The sequence below is a fragment of the Sinocyclocheilus rhinocerous genome, unplaced genomic scaffold (assembly GCF_001515625.1).
Source record: "Sinocyclocheilus rhinocerous isolate Xijiao unplaced genomic scaffold, SAMN03320098_v1.1 scaffold768, whole genome shotgun sequence".
NCBI classification, from domain to species: Eukaryota; Metazoa; Chordata; class Actinopteri; order Cypriniformes; family Cyprinidae; genus Sinocyclocheilus; species Sinocyclocheilus rhinocerous.
Window position 1 is genome coordinate 227,611 of NW_015634483.1, and position 23,688 is coordinate 251,298.

A 23,688-nucleotide genomic window follows, 5' to 3' on the forward strand; every position below is an offset into this window, starting at 1 on the left:
GAAGGTCTTACGGGTTTCGAACAACACAAGGGTGAGTAATTAATGACAGAATTTTCATTTTTGGGTGAACTAACCCTTTAAATTAGACATAACAGACTGGGTTAATTAAAAATATATTGAATAAATAATACAGTGCATACATTTATCCTTTCTGCAAGCTATGGACACTGAATGGCTTTCCTGTGGTAACTGCAACATTACATTACATTGTTTACTAGCTATTTTATTGACGTCTTTCTGCCATTAAAATATTGATTGATTTATTACATATGACACAATTTCATTAAGTTGTACTGTTTCTTTCAACAAACCTTGAGATGTGTATTTATATTTTGTGCTATAACTAGAAGTAAAGAGGAAGAGATCATCAGTTCTCGTTAGCTCCGTATTTGTTTGAATTTCATCATTAAAAATTTGAAAGCTAAGACTTTGTTTCAAATCAAAAGCAACAAAGCAAAAAGCGATTTATTGGAAGTCAGTCATGCAACAAGTAATGTTTAAAGTTTTGTTCACACAGACTAAAAGACCTCGGTTAAAAAATTTGAAAGCTAAGACTTTGTTTCAAATCAAAAGCAACAAAGCAAAAAGCGATTATTGGAAGTCAGTCATGCAACAAGTAATGTTTAAAGTTTTGTTCACACAGACTAAAAGACCTCGGTTCATCAAAATGAAGATCAATTAAAAATAAGAAATTGATATTATCAACAGGACATGTCCCAAGCAAGTAAAGAAAATAAAATTAAAATAATACAAAAATATTGAAAATACTGAAACCACAAAATAAATGTCAGATGATTATTTAAACATAATATATATAAACAATTTATATTTTAAGTAATGATGGATAAATTATTATTTAAATTAAATTAAAATGAAATTACTGTAATAAATTAAATGGATAAAATGACTATGTTTTCGAAGTGTTATATGAAACTTTGTGAAGAACTGTTTGAAATGCTGCAAGTAGGGCAGGTTTTGGCATGGGTTTGTGCTTATTCTTAATGGTTTGGAGGCAGGGGGAGACGGTGTTATTGTATTTGCTCTTAAAGCTATTCAGTTTGACCTTTAAGGTTTGTGTGACATCTCTTTCTTCCGGCTGGCTCATCGAGGGGTTTAGTGAGGCCCGGGCAGGTGGAGTTGGCAGGGATTGTGTTCCTGGCAGCGCTCCATCGTCAGACTTAGTGCTGAGTCAATAGCCACCAATAATGTATCTGTTCAGTGAATAATAGTCTGCCAAAATCTGATGTTATAACCTTGATCAAACAGACAGGGATGTGCTGATGTGTCCACTTGTGCAGCTGCTACCAAGAGTAATTAATTGAATTAATTTGCCCAGCAAATGAAGCCATTCTGTACGTCGTTTGCGAGTCAAAAGCCGTTTCGGCTGCGATGACGCCCCATTATGCCCCAGCTCGTCTTCGGTTTCGTGCCTCGGGACGAGCTACCTTTTGTCCGGCTACAAGCTCTGCTCTTTGGAGCCCAACTCAAGTGGCTTTTCATGGGAGCTCTTTTGCAGGGCCACTGCCAATTGCAGCCCCGGTCACAGATGGGAATGAAGATGTGAGTTTTTTTATGAGTGACCTCACTTCTGCAAAACAAGACGAACATGCCTTGATCTCGTGTGTGTGTGTTTCTTCTTTTTCTCCCTCCCTACTCGGGGTAAAACCAAGTTCTTAAAAGAGTTCTGTTAAGTACTTCCCCACCCTTTGAAGGGCAGCCGACTGAACGGACTTTGTGTGGAATTACTCATCTTAGAAAGCAGTCTGCAGGCACTCTATCGGTTGAAGAAAGCTTGCAAAGTCATGAATGAGGCATGAAGATGAACAGAAGTACATTCTGATCACGTGGTGCGTGGTTGCTTTAAGTGCAGCCATGTTCTTTTAGAAAAACTACAGCGTACAATAATTATTAAAAGGAATACTTAACCCAAAAATAGTCATCATTTACTCTTAACTTTTATGACTTTATTCCTTCCGTGGTACACAACAGGAGAATTTTGTAAGAATGCACTGGCTGCTCTTTTCCATATAGTGAAAGTGAATGGGGTTTAGAGGTGCCATGCTCTGGAAAATCGCAATAGAAGTGTTATAAAATCATGTGATAGCTTGAATGATGACTACAAAACAAAAATAAATTGATGTTTGACAAAAAAAAACTGAAATTGATGAAAAATTGCCGTTGATGTTAAAGTTAAAGCTGCAACATAATTTCTGCCTATGCCTATTATAGATTTTATTAATATTTTGAATTAGATTTATTTTTATATTTTCAGTTTTTAGTATAATTTTTTGTAATTTTATGTGCTTTTGTCATTTTTATTAGTTTTTCTTTTTTAAATATTACTATTTAGATTCAATTTGTTTTATTTCAGTTTCAATTTTTATTTATTTCAAGTTAACAATTTTAGTGTTTCATCTTTTCATCTTTCATAATTTTTGTTGAAAGTTTTTCATGTTATATTTATATTCTATTTTATTTCAGCTTTATTTCAATCAACAAAAACTAATATTTTATTTATTATATTTTAGATAATGATAATAACCCTGATACAATTTTTTGGCATAATCATTGTCAGTTTATATATTTATTTTATTATATCTATTTATTTATTTTAACTTTCATTATATGGAAAAGAGCAGCCAGGATATTTTTCAAAAATTCACCTTTTTTGTTCCACAGAAGAAATAAATTCATACAAGTTTGTAACCACATGAGGGTGCGTAAATCGTCAGAATTTTCATTTCTGTGTTTTCTCCAACTGCTGCTAATTATATTTGCTGTATTATCTGATTAGCTTTTGGCTACTATGTATGTTGTGGGGGGAGAGAAACAAATGTAGATTACAAATTAGGTCATAAAATATGACATCAATAACCTTGAGAGAAACTGCGGCATTCCAGCTCGACCTCCACCCCTCCCCTCTGCTTTTTGAATTATATAGGTCAGTGGCACTGATCAATCTGGCCCTGGTTATTTATTTAATCCTCCTCTTCCCAGAGAGAGATCTTTGTTCCAAAAAATGTTCTGCTTGTGAATACTTCTGCAAGAACAGCATTCCGAAACCTTGTTGAGCAGCTTTAGTCCTCTTGCTGCAGAGGTCCATTTTGTTGCTGTGTGAAGTTCTACTTTCCCTTTTAAAATAAATAAATAAATAAATAAAAAAGCTCTACAGACTGTTTCTCACTGCACTCGCCGCTGCAGAACTAACCAATTCAGGATGCATGCAGATTTGCATAATGTTTGAATAATATTTGCAGTGCATGTACAAATATTATCTTGCAATATAAAAAAACTACTGATAGGTGCATTCTTTGGCTTGGAATGGAATGCCAACTTGCAAGTTACTGAATGGCATGCAATAAATACAGCATACTGCCTACTGTGTGAATGCATTATGTAATGACAAACGAAAAGCAGTATCATGTTGCATATTTAATATAGCAAAAGTCACCCAATTTTAATATTATTATTTGCATTATTATTAGTATGCATTTATTTATAGTAAAATTGATTGAAAATACAATTTTGGCATACTTATTCATTCCATGCATACAGAAAATGTGCATATTTTGCAATAGTGAGAACAGTATGCTATTCCAAACATAGCCGTTGCATTGTGGGATTTCTAGCACAATGCGAGATCCTCGCAGTACTTGGTTATTGATTTTTGTATCCCCCACCAGAATTAATGTTTGCTCTAAATTCAAACAAGTCACGCTTCACAGAACTCATCCTTGAACCTCTAGCCAGTATGACAGATTTTAATGCACGCCCTTTAAGTGGAGTTTAATGATCTGGCTTTGAAGGAAGGCTTTTTCCCAGAGAGCATTGCATCAGCTGTTTTTGTCCCCCGAGAGATCGGAGCTTCATTTGAGACTGCAGCTGTAGTAAACAATAGCAATATGCATTTATTATCCCTCGAATCATTAGCAAGAGCACAGCATAATCCAGCAATATCACTGCTGCGCGTTCTCTTGAATGTCAGACAATAAAGATTTGGGTTCTTAGAAATGCCAATCACTGATCCATATCTATTTATGATTAGCCGTTTATCTGTATTTACACCATTTGGCTGTATTTACCTAGTGGAAAGGAGCTGTGGTGTGACATTGTGGTTGTGAAAGCTGACAAAACCTAATTAAAGCCCTGATTGATCTAATTAGTTTATCATCGCAATTTGCATGTCGATTTACAGGCTCATTTGCCCTACTAAGATTCCATCGTGTTCTTGCTTTAACGAGACAAGCACGGCATTTTCAACCAGCACATTGTCAGCAAAAATATTTCTCAATGAAGAAAATGCTCTGAGGTACTTACAAAAGTGGATATTAAAAAATCAAACAGTATCACTCTTTCTATTGATTTGATACCAGAGGGCTGTCTGACTAGCTGACGGCTGCTTTTGTACTCTTTTGTACTGCTTTTGATGGCTGCTTTTCGTATTTCTGTAATTTCCAACCCCTCCCACCCCCCCAAAAAAATTATACTGACTCCAAGCTTTTGAATTGTATAGTGTATAATGTTACAAAAGCTTTTTATTTTAGATAAATGCTAATCTTTGGATCTTTCTATTCATCAAAGAATCCTGAAAAAAATTTACTCAGCTATTTTAATTATTGATGATGATGATGATGATGATAATAATAAATGGTTCTTGAACAGCAAATCGGCATAGAATGATTTCTAAAGGATCATGTGACACTGAAGACTGGAGTAATGATGCTGAAAATGTAGCTTTGATCACAGGAATATATTACATTTTAAAATATATTCACATAGAAAGCAGTTATTTGAAATAGTAAAAATATTTCACAATATTACTGCTTTTGCTGTATTTTGGGTCAAATAAATGCAGGCTTGGTGAGCAGAAGAGTATTCTTTAAAAAAAAAACATAAAAAATCTTACTGTTCAAAAACTTTTGACTGGTAGTGTAATATAAATGAAGTCATTAATATTCATATTTTTTTTATTTAACATTTTGTGTTCAGTGGCATATTAGTTTTGCTCTAATATCTGATTTGGTATTAACCAAATCATAAGATATTTGACATTTAATGTTTAGTTATTCAGCAGGACTGTGGACCAATAAGATTTAACAGTGGGTGGAGCTTCCCAGTAGAAATATATAAACCAACTGACAGACATTGACAACAAAGATAATAATGTCTGCAAGAAGTTCCTCATTTAGAAGGCCCTAAAATACGTCGCTGACTTATATTAGACATTTCTGAAGGTTCGTCCAGTACTGCTGCACGCTCCGTTTCCTTGAGTATTTATAATGTGGAGTTTAAAAGCTTTTTTTAAGGCTTTGTTTTGGAACAGCCACCATGTTGATATAGTTTCTTTTTCTACGTACAGCTTATTTGTGCTTTATCACTTCACATTGTGCTGAGAGAATAAGTGCTGTGTTTATGTTGGGCTAAAGATTGAGCAGCGTTCGAGCTCAGGCCTCTAATTTAAAGTCTGTAAATCACTACCCAGGAATGTGGCTTTCGTTTCCGCCGCATCACAGAGCGAATTCCAACAATAAAATATTTCGCAGGGAGGATGTGTCTGTACAAACGACGTACACTACAAAAACACGGCTCTCATCGCACATTATTTAGAGCATTTAATAATTAAAGCTGGCTTTTGAACGTTAATGGATTTTAGCCTGAAGGGAGTTAGTGAGGTAATTTCAGGTTTAAAGGCCAGGAATGACAAAAGGCCTGTTTTTGAGTTCCTTCCCCTCTCTGTTTAACTGTGTGAATCTGGATTAGTTCAAGGGTCGACTTCTCCACAAAACCTTTCAGGCGTCCTGCGAAGCTTAGGGAACAACGTCTGTTTTTTTTCTCTCCCACACACACCTCACATTCTCTCTCCCGGTCCGTGATTCATTTGCTGTGATAAGTACCGTATTGGCCCGAATATAAGACGACCCTGATTATAAGACGACCCCCCTTTTTCCAGATGTACCTTTTGGAAAAATGCTTTTTAAAAACCAAATCTTGTTTTTTCTCAGTAAAACACATTTTGTCTTCAATTATTATCATATTGCATATTTTTCCTATTTTAATTTTTGTTTTGAAAGTATGGTAAAAACTGGTAAAATGTATCAACAATCACATTTAAAAAATATACACTTTTTGATATACCATTAAAAAAAAAAAAAACAGGTAGCCCATCTGAATTAGGACATTAGGCTATCCATCTAATAGTAGCCTACCAAAATCTTATTAACAGTAGAAGTTAAATCTTACTGTAGTCTTCAAATCTGGGTACTGTCTTACGTTTTAAAATCACAAAGGGAGTTTGGTGCCATCAGGCTAACGTGACAGTCACGACTCAAGCAGCTGTAAGGTTTTCTTTTTCTTTTGTTTTCACTCGCGATCTTTACAACACGCATTACATTACGTATTTCATGGCACACTCGTTTTATGCGCATTTGGCGCCACCTATTGTTGTGGGTGTATTATTGACATGTCAAAGTCTAGACCCTGAATATAAGACAACCGCGTTTTTTCAGATGTATTTCCAAGAAAAAAACATCGTCTTATATTTGGGACAATACAGTACTTCAAATTATTTCCCCTTTTTAAAGGGGTAGGTTTGATCCCGGCTTGTACAGATGTGATTACGAACGTGCTGTTTTGAGGTCAGTTTCCTCGACCTTAACCTTTATTATGTCCAATAACAGGCCTCTGGTTGTTTGTTTAACGTTCATTTTGCATCGAAACCTGCTGATCTGCCATCTAGCCGTGTGTGTCGTTTACTGCGGCTGTGGTCAGAATTTACGGTTCGTGGCATTTCGGCAAGCGCTCATTAGGGCCACTTCTGTGGAAGTAAACTCAAGGCTCCATCAGATGGCTTGTTTAATAAGCAGTAATGTCGGATCCCGGGCACGTCTCCCCGACACCAAAGCGGTGGAATGAGATGAATGAGAAAATGAAATTATTGATGTCAACAACCATTTGTCTTAGTTATTTCGGTATGTGGCCTGAGGGGTGCTGAGCGAGATGAGAGCGGTTCTCTGTGAGCAAGAGCACTCAAAGACAAACATGCTAAAAATAGTCTTGAAATAGTTGAGGTTGTAATGTTTTACTTCCTGTTTTGTGGGCCTCTCACAGCTGGGTATTGCGGCATCTTGTGACCAAGAAGCGGAAGTGCAGCTTGAACAGTGCTGAGTGTGTAGAAAAACTATATTAATAAAATGAGACCACGATATTGAAATAAATCTTTGGAAAAAAGACTCAAAAAAACATATCAACATGTAAATCACAAAAAAAGGACTGTTACGATATTTTGAAGTTTGCACAAAATTCTTATTTGACATTTTTACTTGTTTTTTACTTTTTTTGTTTTGTTTTACTACATTATTCTAAATGGTTATTCTCATAATAGTTAACAATTAATGTAAAGTAATTTTTAAATTTAAATGTAATACATTTATTTACATGTTTAATTCCTTTTTTAAATTTGTATAAATGTATTTAATATAGTGCTGTCAAACGATTAATCGCGATTAATCGCATCCAAAATAAAAGTTTTTGTTTACATAATATATGTGTGTGCACTGTGTTTATTTATTATGTATATATAAATACACACCCATACAGTGTATATTTTTTTTTAAATATTGACATGTATATACATTTATATATTTATATTATATTTTATATTATATATAAATATAATTAATATATAAACATAACGTATTTTTCTTAAATATATACATGCATGTGTTTGTATTTATATATACATAATAAATATACACAGTGCACACACATATATTATGTAAACAAAAACTTTTATTTTGGATGCGATTAATCGCGATTAATCGTTTGACAGCACTAAAAATATAATATGAAATATTTCAATAATATAATATAAAAATCTATAAACATAAAAATGAAATATAAATAAAAATGTCTTTACCCATTACAATAAAGTTTCGAAAATGTGCTGTTGTCATGAAAATGTCACAATGCATAAATAAATGCATATAAATAAATAAATGAATGCATTTCTTTGTACATAGCACAATAAAAATATGACCCAGAAATTCTAGACATTTTTGACAAGTTGCATGCGATTCCCCCAACTACTGCCAGTGTCATATTTATTTTTGTGCTGTGAGAAATGTATGCACTGGAATTTCTTGGAATCAGATCACATTAATAATGATTTAATACTTGTTTAAAACCTGAAGCCACCCACGTCTATCGAGTGTCAGTTTTCATAATATGATACATTGGTAAATTTGTACTCGCACTGTATTTCTGATACATTCGCACTAGTATATTTTTCCGTTGCTGTGGCAACACTGGCTGTCCAAATGTTGGTCTTCAAATGCAAGTCTATTGCATCATGTAATGCTTATGTAAATCAACAGAGCTATTTGTGCATGAGCTATTTCGGTGGGCAGAGGAAACCTGAGTATTGATTGCAGGATGTTGTTCTAATAGCGGCACCCGCGGTCACAGGAGTGCCGTGTTAAATATTAGTCATTTGCTTTACGAGTTAGGAAGAAAAGGGAAAAATATCTCCCAGCCCGAATGACTCACTCTTCAGAGAACATCTTTATATATACACCGGTGATAAATGTGGAAGAAATTAAATTAGACTTTCGGTTCCCTCATTGTAACTCAGTAAGATTTCTTTAATATCTCACTTGTTTCATTTGAGACCAAAGTCACAAATTGTTCTCTGATTGGCCATTCACCAAGGACTGCAAGCAAAAATCTGAATATTTAATATGAACTCTCTCAATTTGAAAAATGAAATAATTTCAACCCAGGCTCTTTGGTAAAATATGTCTGTGGCGACATTTCTGCAAAATGACATTGCATTGTTTCTTGCATGTTTCGCAACACTTAAAAGTGAAATGTCCAGTGATTGACACTAAAAGGGTGTTCAGTTTTATTCAGAACAGATTAATCTGGCAACGTTTTATTTTATTGGCTGTTGTTATTAATGTTACTGCTCGATCAAATTTGAAAATAATGTATCGCCACAAAACCCCCTTTCCAACAGTGTTAGCTATAGCAAACGCAAGATAAAAACACATCCGCTGAGGCATCCATGTCATTTTAACTTAATTCTACAATCTTTGTGCTCTTTTCTTGTGACTCATGTTTCATGGGACTCTTGCAGAGGGCACCACCTCACAAATACAGTGCAAGTTTACTACATTAGAAGAACCATACATATGGAGCTGGTTACGTGATACATTGAGGTCATAACATAGTACTGTGCAAGGAACCATGCAAAAATGAGTAGTTATTAATTGATAATCTGCCCTGTGATCATAATTTGTGTCAAAAGTTGTTGGTGTTTTACTGCCACTCGTGTTCAATTGTATGTATAGGTAGGGTGACCATACGTCCTCTTTTCCCCGGACATGTCCTCTTTTCAGACCTAAAAAAATGCGTCCGGCCGGGATTTCTAAATCGCCCAAAATATCTGGGATTCGGCTTTTGCTTTCTACAGTCACCATTCATTGTGTGCGTTTTTGTATTAAAGCCCATTGCGCGCTGTTTTCCTAATCCCGCTCCTGCTGAATTTCTGACCATTACTGTGTGCTCCTGCAAACATTATAATATTGCATATAATTTCCGCGCATCAGGGAGCCGCTATCAATATGCGAAGTATTTAAATCACTTTGGATGCAGCTTTTGGATTACATTTTTTGCACGGAATTGGGCTGATTTTGAACTGTTGCGGCAGGTTGATTTTCTCCCCTGGGTTAAAGGTTTGAAATATTGTATAAATTACATTTGACTGAAATGCTTGTATTGAAACATTTTGCATTCTACCTATGATAAAACTGGTAGATTTTTTGTTTTGTGAAGGACGGCCACTGGTAGGACGCCTTTTAGCTGGGTGTATGATCAATCTGCATAATGGTGACTGTAAAATTGTTATTTTAGGTATGGAAATTACATATTTAGAATTTTGATATTTGGGATATGGTCATTGCGCGCTACTAAGGGGGATAATTTAACCCCCTCAAACCCAACAATCAACCATGTCCTCTTTTTTGAAAACTAAAATATGGTCACCCTAGTATGTTTTTGGAGTTTTGTAACAATGTAGGGAAAGACACGTTTTTCCAATTAGACTGTGTTGATTCATTTGAAATTGAAATGAAAAAATAAAGTAATTTGAGCTTTTGTATTCGTGTTTATTGTACAGCTCTATACTCTTACTGCATGTCGACAATTGACTCATGTCTATTTTTATTTCTCCTAGATACTTAAATGAAACACAACTGAGAACTACATTAAGTCTCAAGAGCAATTTCCACTCTAGGCAGTTCCAATTCACACCTCAGCTACAGCCATTATATTTAGAGTAATTCAGCTGGTAGTTGTAATGAGGTCTGTCGTACAAATTTAGAAAGGTGTCTTTTTAATACCATCCATCTGTGCGACTGCATACAGCTGCGTACAGCCTCGATACCAGTCGGTGTCTAATATTGACCTCAAGTTTACTGTGATCAAGAGCAAGCTGGCAGGGTTTTCGGTTCTGCCCTGGTCATGTGGTTGTGGTTAAGAGCTGCAGCAAATGAAGCTGTAAGGCTGGCAAGAGCGAGGCCCTCACGGTTCCCCTATTACATGCAGAAATGCCAGTTCTCCATACAGGAAAGCCCCACTGACCTCAGCACAGCTTCTTCCTGCATAAGCCCACCAGCCACCGCTGCACAGGAAATTGCAAAACACAAACTGTAGATTACCTTCTCCTACAGCACCCTGCTAGGAAATAATACACCGTTCATCGTTTACATCAACTTCCAGTAAGAGTTACATAACCACGGTCACATCTGCATTTACTCTTTGCCCCACTTGATTTTTATAAGCACAGCTTTCCAGTGGCCCACGTCTCTTATGTGGAACACATCCCCGGGCAAGGGTGGCAGGAAAAACAGCACCTCAGCGGAGCATAAATGCTGGTATAATTGTTGCGTTCTTTAAGTATGATTAATTTTAACGGTCCGGTGTTCTCTGAGTTGCTTATTATGGAAATTAGTGTTATATAAGAATGGACGGGGGGGTAGAGATGCTGCAACGCACTCTTATTACCCACTCAGCAGTCTTCCCAATGGAGAGGAGTGTGCGCAGACAAAAGCGTACGGGTGCACCGTCGTGGTTTTCAGCAGCCTGCTATCTCTGTGATGATGCCCTTATCTGCCCACATTATACAGGAAGCTTTATTCTCCTCACGATTCGTAAAGCAATTATGCATCTGAATTAATGACAAGGAGGCCGTTTGCACAGCAAAGTCACTTTGTGACTGAATGTTTTTTTGGACAAATTAAGGTGTTCATATTAAATGCACCACTTTAAACGGCTATAAAAAAAAAAGTACTTGTCTGTAAAAATGATGTTTGCGATGGCTTGGCGGTCTATAAGATTCTTTTGAACAGGCTCAAGGTGACACATAACCCAGGTCTGGATTTCTAAAATAAATGATTCATTTGTTCTGGCAGTTTTTAAGTTGAACTTTATAGTGCTATCTGGGGTAAGTACTTGTACACAAGAGCGAATGTTCTCGCAAAAATGGAGAAGGATCTGCAACCAACAAACAGGATATCATAGTTGTAAATCGAATTTGTAAATAAAACCGATTTTATTGGAGAAAATACTATTTTTCAGTCTTTCTACTATAAATCAGTCATTTAACTTTTAAAGTGTTACTTGCTGTTTCCTTGTAATTGTGGAATTTACTAGCAATTTCTAAGTGAATTTACTTTGTTTCAGTTATTTTCAGTGTACTGGTGGTCTTTTCTTATGATTCCAATTCTTAATTTGAGGACATTTTATCTAAACTCATTTTATTCAATACCTTTATGCTTATTTTAAAGATAAAATTCACATGTAACTTCAAACGCAACATATTCATGAATAAAATCCAGATGCCAGATGGAGAAAATATGTGGCTGCAGCACATTAAATATAATTTTCAAATACATGCAGATGATATGAACCGTACACTGTAAAAAATGACCGTGAATTTAACGGTAAAAGACTGTAAAAATGCTACAGTAAAAACCTGTTAAATGGTTAACTGTAAATTCCCCTACTATATACGGTGAAAAACTGTATTGGACATTACATGTATTGGACATTAATTTTACGGTAGTATACTTTTTACGGTAAAATTCCGGCAACCACAGCTGCCGTTTTTTTACCGTAAATTTTACGGAATTTTTTTTTACAGTGTATATTAATATTCCAGCCCTCATCTGCTTTCTTTGACGGGGCCAGAAAAGGAAGCCAGAAAAGTGGGCCTCAGTTAAGAGTGCTGGGTTTTAAATGGCATATGAATGTGAGTATATGCACAACTTAATCTGCAGTAAATGTCCAGCCTTCATATAAATAAGCAGCCGCTTCCTGCTCCATCACAGAAGCGGGCGGCTGAGACAGGCTTTGAGAACACCTGAGCCCAGCCAGAGTCTGCAAAACATGTTGATCTGGCCTAAAAATGAACCGTTGCAGTCAGTGCGCTGGATAGAGGAACCAAAATAACTTCAGCAGAGCTTATGATTACAGACAGCTCTCAAACTGTGGCCTGATTCGTTTTCATGACTTTGCAGCTGCTCTAAAAGGGGATGCAAATGTTTTTGTGAAGGTTAAAAATGATATATCTGTTTTGCTGATTTAAAAAAATGCTTCAAATGTCTTGTAGAGCCTGATATTAAGTATTCATTGAGTCAAAATGTAATTGCGTAGTCATTTTTAATAGCGAGAGGGGGGAAAATAAAAACCATGGTTCAAAAAGGAGTCCCATGGCTTCAGAAGTGGTCTGTCTTCAGTGTAGCTTTGTACAGTTGTAATGGACTGACAAGTGAAGTCTGATGGGGAGAAAAACTCAGCATGACACTTGTACATTTCTGGCAGCGGTTCGGTTCGGTTAAACTCGGGTTCACGGATGTATTCGGTCTTTGTCGAGATGTTTGGAATGGGGACAGGAAGGGGGATGAGCCTCGTTTCCAGCCACATGAGAGGAAATAGTCCTGTAAATAGATCGCTCTTGTGGCACTTCTTTGTACTCCCACAGTGAGTACATGTTCAGATCATTAAGGAGGTTTTTGGTTCATTTCCTAGCTAAATGTATCCCACCACACCATTTGTGATAAAATGATGCATTTGTCTTTTTCCATTTGTTTATTTTTATTTTGAAGGCCGGCCCTGTCAGTGGTCTTGCTCTTTTCTTGGAAAACCTACTTCCTGTCATTGATGTGCTTTCAGTCTTGCAGCTCTTTGGGATTGCATGTAATATTACTACTGAATGTAGGTATTGCATATCATGTTTTCCTTCACTGTCAAATGACGTTATTTTTATGCTTCACCACACCTGAAGTTATAAGCGACAATGCAAGAAAAAAACGTCTACAGAACCAGCAAAAAGCAGCAATGAGAATCTGTATTAAAAAAAAAAAAAAAAGTGAAATATTTCCAATTATTTTATGAAATCAAATTGCAGGTAGACCCATATTAAATATTTTATCCTTTCATATTGTATAAATAAAGATGACACTAAATTTGGATTTGATTATCAACACATGAATATCAGCAAATTTTAGATACTGTTACATTTAACTTTTTCAGCAGTATTTAAAAAAAAAGTAATATTTAAAAAGATTCAAATGTTTCAAACGAAATCAAACTGAAACTAAATTTGTATTTTTCTCATCAAAAATTGGAATTTCAGCAAATTTTAGATTTTAGTCTCATTTCACTTTTTCAGGTGGTAGATAAAATTGCAGATGACTTATATACAGCAGTTATGTGGTACAAAAAAGAAACGTGTCATCCAAATGAAATGCAGAACACTTACATATGTGACCCTAGACCACAAAACCAGTCTTAAGTCGCTTGGGTATATTTTTAGCAATAGCCAAAAAAACATTGTATGGGTCAAAATTATTGATTTTTCTTTTATGCCAAAAATCATTAGGATATTAAGTAAAGATCATGTTCCATGAAGATATTTTGTAAATTTCCTACCGTAAATATATAAAAACTTAATTTTTGATTAGTAATATGCATTGCTAAGAACTTCATTTGGACAACTTTAAAGGCGATTTTCTCAATATTTTGTTTTTTTTGCACCCTCAGATTCCAGATTTTCAAATAGTTGTATCTCGGCCAAATATTGTCCTATCCTAACAAACCATACATCAATGGAAAGCTTAATTATTCATGATGTATAAATCTCAATTTCGAGAAATTGACCCTTATGACTGGTTTTGTGGTCCAGGGTCACATATTGATTTGTTTTCTTTGCTTTAAAAAGAACTGATTGTGCATTAACAGCAAAAAAGACTGATCAAATACTGATCACTTGTTTTATTTCATCGGTGACCTTAGACTGTTTATTTGTTGTCTAACGTATCATCTTAGTATCAAAGCCAACATATTGGTATCGATCCAGCCATAATGCCCTAAAGATTTACAAGAAAACCTTGAATGGATTAAGACTGCAAAAGAAGCAATGTAGGAGTACATGTATATCTGTATCCCTACCAATGTTGAAACTAAATCTTTGTGTTTGCTTAGCTCTATCTCTCTCTCTCATAAAAGGACATTTAATTGCATATTTCCTGTTCTTGGCATCATGCCCTTTACCGGCTGTATGAAATGGAGTTATACTGCTGTCTATCTGCCAGCTGCTGAGCTCAATGAAAATAACAAAAATTTAAATCTCACAGACGCCCTCAACCTCTTAAAAACATTTTCCCTCTGAGGAAACACTCCACAGCCTAACTTGCAAGGAAAGAGTTTCTACAGTTTGTTTTCCCCCTCTGTGAACTGAAATGGGAAAGGAACGGTGACTTGTTATTCCCATAAATGGTCATGTGGAGAGAATGAGTGGGGATATTCGTCATGATTTATTCCCTGACTTCTCACCTTGTGACGGGGGGCTATTTCCATTCTTATCTCAACTCTCACTCGCATAAAAAAAGGACAAATTAAAACAGCAACATCTGATAGCAATTTTCCCTCCAGCTAATCGAAAGAGAATATTAGGTAAATATAACGTCGCCTTTTGCACACGGTTTAAAACTGGGCATCACAAGACCCGCTTAAATCTTACTAAGGACTCTACGGGGGTTTGAAAAAAACTCATTTAGTTCCAGACGAGGGAGATTTCTGAGGATTAGCTGTGAACAAGATAAGTCATTCTATGCATTATTATACCTCCATTATGTAAACATGAAGTGAAACATTACAGTGGGAATCAGGTATTTGGCAGCTGCCTGCTATTTTGATTTGACTGCGCGGACCGAGCCGTTTTCCACTTTTAGCAGCTGTAACATGTTTAAACTCTTTTGGTAATGGGATCTGAAGATGAATGTTCCCTCTGGGCTCCTGCTTAGCTTTGCCACTGGCCGGTCGCCAAACCTCAGCTGGCATAGTTTTCCCGCACAGCCCCTGTCTGAGCGTGCTCAGTGCGTCCCGCCTCTGAGAGCCCCGAACATCCCGGCGTTGAGTAAACACACGGCTACAAACTAAAGCAGATGAATCCCTCTTGACAAACCAACAGATCTTATTAAACAAGAATGAAGGGAATGAAAAGAGGGAAACTGTAGACAAAGAAAATCACAAATAATTGTAATAGAGCTGTCTGTCGCATTAAGCCATCTCCATCATATTTATGTTTGGCTTTGCCTGCTGCTCCTTTTTTGCATTCGTGTATCGTGATGCACGAGATGTGAAATGTATTTGGATTAGGACTGGTCTACTAGAGAGGATATATTTATAATTCCGCATGCCTCCAACAGTTCCCAGCCAGACTCATTAATCACATCGGACACATTATAAAAACTTCAAACTACAAGAGTAGAAAGGCAGATCCTCCATCCCCAATAACATTCTCAAGTAAATCATAATTTCATATCTATTGTCATCTTGGCTTTGATTCTGTTAACACACTTTTACGCCCCAGTTGCTGACTGTTCACTAACATGAACAGGGTTTTACTTCAAACTTTCTTGGAAACTATTAACATGACTTTTATTATTTATTTTTGCCTTTTTTATATAAATTGTATTGTTTTTACCTGTGACTAAAACGTTGACTTTTAATCTTAAAGTCGCAATGAAACAGAAGTAGTGACAGATCTTTTATTCCATATTGTGACGTATATTCGAGTGTAACGGAAAAAGAAAAATTTACGAGAAAAAAAAGTAAAAATTAAACATGCATGAAAGAATTGGTTACAGTGAGATCAATAACATGCATTTAGAAAATTTTATTTTAAAATATGGCATTACACTCTTAAATTGTTTATTTTATTTTTATAAACCATGACAATCAAAACAAAGAGTAATGTAAACAAACAATTAATTATTGTGTGAAAATTATTTTTATTTATTTTTCAAATATTACCACCATTCCTAAGTTGAGATGCCATTTCCACCCTAACCCCAATTTTTGTCTGTTTGATAATTTAAGTTAGCAACAGTGTCAGTAGCTATGTTTCCATCCAAAGATTCGAATTAAACTTATGCGCAAAACCGGAATATCGCATAAAACGTATGCAAATAAAGCACCGTTTCCATCCAACGAGTCAAAGAGAGCAAAATCGTCACGTCCTGGTAAACTATGGCACTAAATATCACTAAGAATATAGGAGAACCCACTGAATATAATAATTTTCATATATGATATATATTACTTGCACCTCGGAGAGAGCAGATGTAACACAATAAATGCTGTGAATGCTTTCGGAGGTGGATGCTGCTGTTTGGGAACGCAGTCGTGTAAGACAATTATACAGAAATACTTTGACCAAACTTTCTTGGAAACTATTAACATGACTTTTATTATTTATTTTTGCCTTTTTTATATAAATTGTATTGTTTTTACCTGTGACTAAAACGTTGACTTTTAATCTTAAAGTCGCAATGAAACAGAAGTAGTGACAGATCTTGTATTCCATATTGTAATGTATATCCGAGTGTAACGGAAAAAGAAAAATTTACGAGAAAAAAAAGTAAAAATTAAACATGCATGAAATAATTGGTTACAGTGAGATCAATAACATGCATTTAGAAAATTTTATTTTAAAATATGGCATTACACTCTTAAATTGTTTATTTTATTTTTATAAACCATGACAATCAAAACAAAGACTAATGTAAACAAACAATTAATTATTGTGTGAAAATTATTTTTATTTATTTTTCAAATATTACCACCATTCCTAAGTTGAGATGCCATTTCCACCCTAACCCCAATTTTTGTCTGTTTGATAATTTAAGTTAGCAACAGTGTCAGTAGCTATGTTTCCATCCAAAGATTCGAATTAAACTTATGCGCAAAACCGGAATATCGCATAAAACGTATGCAAATAAAGCACCGTTTCCATCCAACGAGTCAAAGAGAGCAAAATCGTCACGTCCTGGTAAACTATGGCACTAAATATCACTAAGAATATAGGAGAACCCACTGAATATAATAATTTTCATATATGATATATATTACTTGCACCTCGGAGAGAGCAGATGTAACACAATAAATGCTGTGAATGCTTTCGGAGGTGGATGCTGCTGTTTGGGAACGCAGTCGTGTAAGACAATTATACAGAAATACTTTGACGACAGACTTTGCTCAGGCATTTCAGAATGACCATAACAACATATAGATGCTGTGAACGAGATCGGTCCACTGCTAGTCAAGTTATCGCATCTCATAGCGCAAAGTCACATGACTTTTTCGATGTGCATGGAGGAATTTATTCGGTAATGTGTTTCCATCGTAGTTTATGTGCATTTTTTCTTATTGGATAAAAATGTTATCCTACTCAAATGTGCGCATAAAAAAACTTTTTAGAATTTATGCGCATCTTGGCGTTTCCATCCAGCGCTTTTTTATGCGATATTCCAAAATGCGCATAAAAATAGGTGGATGGAAACGCAGCTAGTAAAGAGTGATCTTGACACAAGTAAATATTGTGCAAAATTAGCAATATGAATATTTATACTTGAATTCTAGCAATTAAATATAAGCCTAAGTTAGCAAGACAAATTAATCATTTTATTGAAATGGCATTAATGTATATAATAATGTAATTTCTATCACGTGTTGAATGGTGGTTTGTGATTTAAAAACTAAATTAAGTTCAAAATAATCTAGTGAGTTTTAAGAGAGTATATTTCTTACAAGCCCATAGGGTTAAAAGTATCTGTATGAAAAAACAGTCATCTATTATGAACAAAACCACATTTACTGTAACATCGGTTCACAGGAAGGAGATGTTTCTTTTTGTTTCATGAGTCAATTTCAGTTTGTCTAGGATAACAGATAAAGCCTTCAGGAAACAATGATATCAGTTATTATTATTAACAGCTGAGGAAGAAGACAGGAATGTTTAAAATAATAGAAATGCAAACAGATGATGAATCAGTCTGATTCTTCTAACCTGTATCACTTCCTCCTTTTCCTCAGGCTCATCCTACCCTATGAGAGATTTACTAAAGGAGAGGAAGACAAACCCCTTCCACCCGTCAAAGCCCGCAAACAAGAGGGAAGTGCTCAGGAGAGCATTGTAAAAACAAAGATGACAGCCATGAAGCGGCCAAAGGACGAACAAAAACCTGGGAGCGAAAAGGACGCCTCAGTTAAAGTCCCAGAGCTGGTCAGTTTTTCATTGTGTCCTTGTAGCCTGTTTAGATGCAACACAAAAATTTACAGTGCCAAGCACATCAATAGCACAATTGTATGTCATTAAAACCTCCAATGGGGCTAAAACATTTGAGTGACTAGTAGCGCCAAAATTGGCCTTAGGTAAATTTTTTTTTTTTTTTTAAGAAGTCTCTTATGCTCATCAAGGCTCAACAAAAACAGTAATACTGTGAAATATTATTACAATTCTAAATTTACTGTTTTGTATATTAATATTTAAAAAATGTAATATATTCCTGTGATGGCAAAGCTGAATTTTCAGCATCAATACTCCAGTTTTCAGTGTCACATGATCCTTCAGAAATCATTCTAATATGCTGATTTGCTGCTCTATTATCAAATGTTATTGGCACTCAATTATTAATAATGGTTATTATTATTATGATCAATGTTGGAATATTAATGTTGGCTTAATATTTTAGCTTAATATTTTGTAAAAAGAAAAAAAGAAAAAAGTGCATCCTTGCTGAAAATTACAATTCTTACTTTAAACTTTTGAATGGTAGTGTATAACAGTTTCCACAAAATATTAAGCAGCAAAACTGTTTTCAACATTAATAATAAGAAGCCTGATTTCTGAAGTATCATGTGACACTGAAGATTGTAGCATTGATGCTGAAAATTCAGCTTAGCGGTTAAAAAAATGTAAAATAGAAAACTATTTAAAATATACATTAAAATAGAAAACAGTTCTTTTAAATTGTTATAATATTTCACAATATTACTATTGTATTTTTTGATCAAATAAATGCAGTCTTGGGGAGCAGAAGAACTTCTTTCAAAAACATTACAAAACAATTCTTCCAAACTTTTCACAAGTAGTGTACATTCCTGTCCAGTGTGCATGGTTTCTTAGGGCTGTCATAAGGTTGAGTGCAGAAAATGCAGAATAATAATACAGATACAATAGGTGCCTGGTCCCTAAAAAGTTGGCTGGAAGAACAACCATGACAGACCACTTCAGGCAGGGTGCCTTTCCTCTTCTCAACAAATAAGCTGTCACAGACGTGTGAGAATAGCGCTGTCAGGAGCAGCTGGTTTTAACATAATTATTTGGGCTGATTTGGAAGCTCTGACCGCTGCAGTACAGCATGGAAATCAAATGCTATTTGTCTGCCTGACTGACAGCAGGCGATTTATTAGCTGTGCCCGATTCTGTTATTTTCTGTGAATCTCTGGACTGCAGAGCACAAGGTTTCCCCAGTTCCATTTTCCATAAGCTCCCTCCGAGTTTTGTTCACAAATCAATTTGAAAGAGATGAATTGTGGAGGAAATCATGACAGTGCTCTCTCTCTCTCTCTTTTTTTTTGTTAATCGACAAGACATTTTGTGCACAGAGCAGCTGCGGTGGAAATGTTTTCCTATCACGTCTTAGAAACCAATATGCAATGGAGCACAATGCATGCTGCGGTTTTGTTCTTATAGAAACCGTGTGCTTATTTTTATCCCTAAAAGCCAATAAATCCATGGTGATTTGCAAATGTCTCTCCAGTTAAGCGTAAATATGAAAAAAGGAGAGCACGGCCGTGGAAGGGAATGAAAATTGAGTTATTATTTTCACATGAATAAGCAAATGATTACAGAGAAGATGAAAGGGCTGTTTGAAAATTCCTCTCGAATTGTCAAATTTAGACACATTTCAAAGCCGTTAAGCGGTCCGTATTCATTTCCACCGCACATGAAATGAGTAATAGGTTATAGTGTGGAAACAAAAAGGCCTGTTGTAGGTTCTTTTCCAGCTGCATGCCTAGCTCATCTGTCTGGTATGTTGTGTAATTTGAAAGGCCTCTCCAGATAATTGATTGTACATTGTACAAGGCAGAAAATGAAAATGGAATTCTCTGTTTGAAGCAGAGCCGATATGACAAGACTGGAGCACCGAAAAGAGGAAAAAAACACTTAAAGTAGAGTTATAGAACTCCGAGAGGAAATTTGGAGAGAGAGATGCTGGGAGTTGTCTTGGGGGCCGGCATGTCAGTGGAGTGTAATCAGGGCATGTATAAATATAGGCGTGCTGCTCTGCTAAGAATCAGAGCATTGTAAGCGCTGTTAAATCAGCCCTTCCTCAGGCACCAAATACAATCAACGATATTGAATGACGCGCGCTGAGCCAACGGGTGGTCATGCCGCGTTACAGCTGGCTAATTTTGCCTGCTAGTCACTGGCTGCTTGAGGCCCCAAGACATTCCTGTTAACTTGTTCAAGTGTCCAAAGGGCGATAGAGAGAGTGACCCCGCAGGTCAAAGGTCTCCATTCACACCATGCTTTCAGAGGTGTCTTCTCAAATGGCAGCTTGGAAAGAGGCTCATTCTCATTTGAGCTTACCGAAAACCTCACAACTCGGCACAAATTTCGCTGCCCCAGCTAAAATTTATGCTGTAGAACATATTCAATTTTAGAGCAGAATTCAAATTTATTTATATGAAATTATATATAATATAATTAATCATAAATTAAACAAAAGAGATACAGGCTTATTATAGTTATTATTATTATAGTACAACCCTCTACGGACACCTTGGCAATTGAATCGCCATTGGCTAGTACATTTTTTTGTTTACTCGCTTTGGAATTCTTCAGCTTTTAAGAACTGCCAGGTTTTCCTGTAGTAGGCGGAACTAATGCGCAAACGACAATCTCATTGGCTGGTGCTCCCCTATTATCGTCCCTCAATTGCCAAGGTGTCCGTAGAGGGTTGATGAAGAAACCTCAAATAATGTCACAATAAAGGCAAAAAATGCCAAAAAAAATACATCTTTAAATTTTTTTTAAATAGAACATAGAAAAATAAAACTAATTTAAAATATTTAAAAAATAAATAGTAGTAAACCAATAATATAACACTGACGATGTATAGCCTTAAATTAAGTATTTTAGAAAAATGATCATGATGACAAAAATATTTAATAATAAGCATTGCTTTAGCTTATTCAAGTAACTGTTCAAGATGAGATAATAATGGTAATGGTATTATTGGCAATGTCTTCAATGATCGCACTGTATTATAAGAAATGAATACCGACATTACGCTGTCAGTTTGACATAATACACAGCGACAGGTCTATTAGGCTTCATTTACACTGCAAGACCTAATACATAGATCCTGTATTGAACACACATCTGATTTTTTATTATTTTTTTGTAATGTCTGTTTACTTTAATTTGAAACAGCCAACTGTGTTTACATTAATACCTCGCCAAGCATTAAGGACAAGAAGAGCATTTGACTATTCATGTGTGCAGCTGCTCTTCATAGAATGTTTTACTATCAGCTTGGTACAAAAGTACCATTAGCATACACATTTAGGGCCCACAGTATAAATTACCATAAAATAGTGTCAAAAGTTGTCAGACAGTAGATGAAGGCAATCATGCTACTTTCAAGCCTACAAAAACAAGTTGGGACAAGCTATTTGTCTCCACGCTGCGTAATGTGATGTATGAACATGTGATTATTCACGTGTAGTTGCACATTCATCTGGGTTGAGTGAGGAAAAGAGATGAGCCAGCCTTTTATTTGACACCAGCTGATGTCAAACATCTGTGCATCTCTTCCTCCAACACTGATAATGAATGGATGGGCGGTACATGCCTCTCCTCTGCACCGCTGTCACCACTCTGAAGTTCCGGAAAGCATCTGCTCATTAGAGACATGTGAAGTTTGTCCAAAGTGCAAAACTTGCATCATGCTCTGGATCACGAGGATGGGCAGCAGGTGTCGGCTGTCTCTTTTATGCAATCATGCTGACTCTGTTCTCTACTCTCATTTAAGCAGATTGCATTTAGAGGATTTTGGCATTGATTTGTTCAGCTCTGAAATGATGTAAAGCTTACACAACCTCATCTTATATCTCATTTGTGTTAAAGAGAAGAGATATTTACATTGGGAAAGCATTGAGGTATCAGCTTTAAGCCTGCAGCTCAGCTCCTAGTGTGCGTACGCGCAAGGTCATCTGTTTATGCACACGACTTGCGCGCCTCTTGAAAAAGACTTGTGATGTTGGCCATTAGCATGTAGATGCTGTTCTCACAGCATTCTTCAGCAAGTTTGTGTGTAGGGTTTCTGCCGCACTTATAAAGCTTTCTCAAACTCTTAAAATCAATTCAGAACATCTAGAACCAACTTAAGCACCACCTAGTCACAATGTTCCCATCATTGAGGAGACTGACATTTCTTTGTATGCAATTATCTGTGGCTTTATTGAGTTTAGCTTACCTGTGGAGACGAAACCTCTCAATTTTGGTGTCTCAATTGAAACCCAAAGATTCCATTAAATTCCTTGTTAAAGCACCACCAATGTTTACCCTAGTTTTACCCGGTTGTCTGTTTCTGCATATTTTGCCAAGTCTTTGAATTTTGGCTTGCATTTCTGTAACCGAATCTGAATTTATTTTCAGATGTAACACATCAGCCATTGTCCCACAATGGCTAAACACCCTCTGGCACAGCCTGCTACAGTAGCCATTAGGGATGTAACGATTAACCGCGAGCCGGTTGAAAATCAATTAAAATATGTGACGATTCAGATCGGTTGAGATGCTAAACAAACCGCGATTCAATTAGGTGTAGGAGTTTATATGAATGTATGTCTGAGGGGAACTTACTGTCTTTAGAAAAGTTTAGATGGTATATTTTTCTTTTCATCTTGCCTCTGTATAATGCATATTAAAGTTCTTAACTCTTTCCCCGCCATTGACGAGTTATCTCGTCTTTTAGAAGACAACGCTTCCCCGCCAAAGACGAGTTTTTACGGCTTTTCGTGTTTTCACTGTTAACACACTCGGGGGCGCTATTACACATCTTCTGAACGAGTACAAGACCTCCCGAACAAAAAACACACGTGAACAGGACGGAAAAACTAGCGATCTCTTATGTAAACAGATGCATATGATAAATAATGCGATCATCAGCAATGGCAGCATATAAATGAAAACTGCATAATGTTACGGAGTAAAATGTTGATCCAGGAAGTGGTATATGTCTGTGCAAGCTTTGGAGGTGTTGATGGAAGCGA

At 36.0% G+C, this 23,688-nt stretch overlaps 1 protein-coding gene across 1 annotated transcript in view; it reads left to right on the plus strand.

Moving 5' to 3' along the window:
• Positions 1-23,688, plus strand: part of arid5b (AT-rich interaction domain 5B) — a 126,717-nt gene that overhangs the window by 93,968 nt on the left and 9,061 nt on the right. The window contains exon 9 of the mRNA XM_016559567.1: positions 18,436-18,625. Coding sequence (XP_016415053.1) covers positions 18,436-18,625 — 190 coding nt within the window. The remainder of the gene's footprint in view (positions 1-18,435; positions 18,626-23,688) is intronic.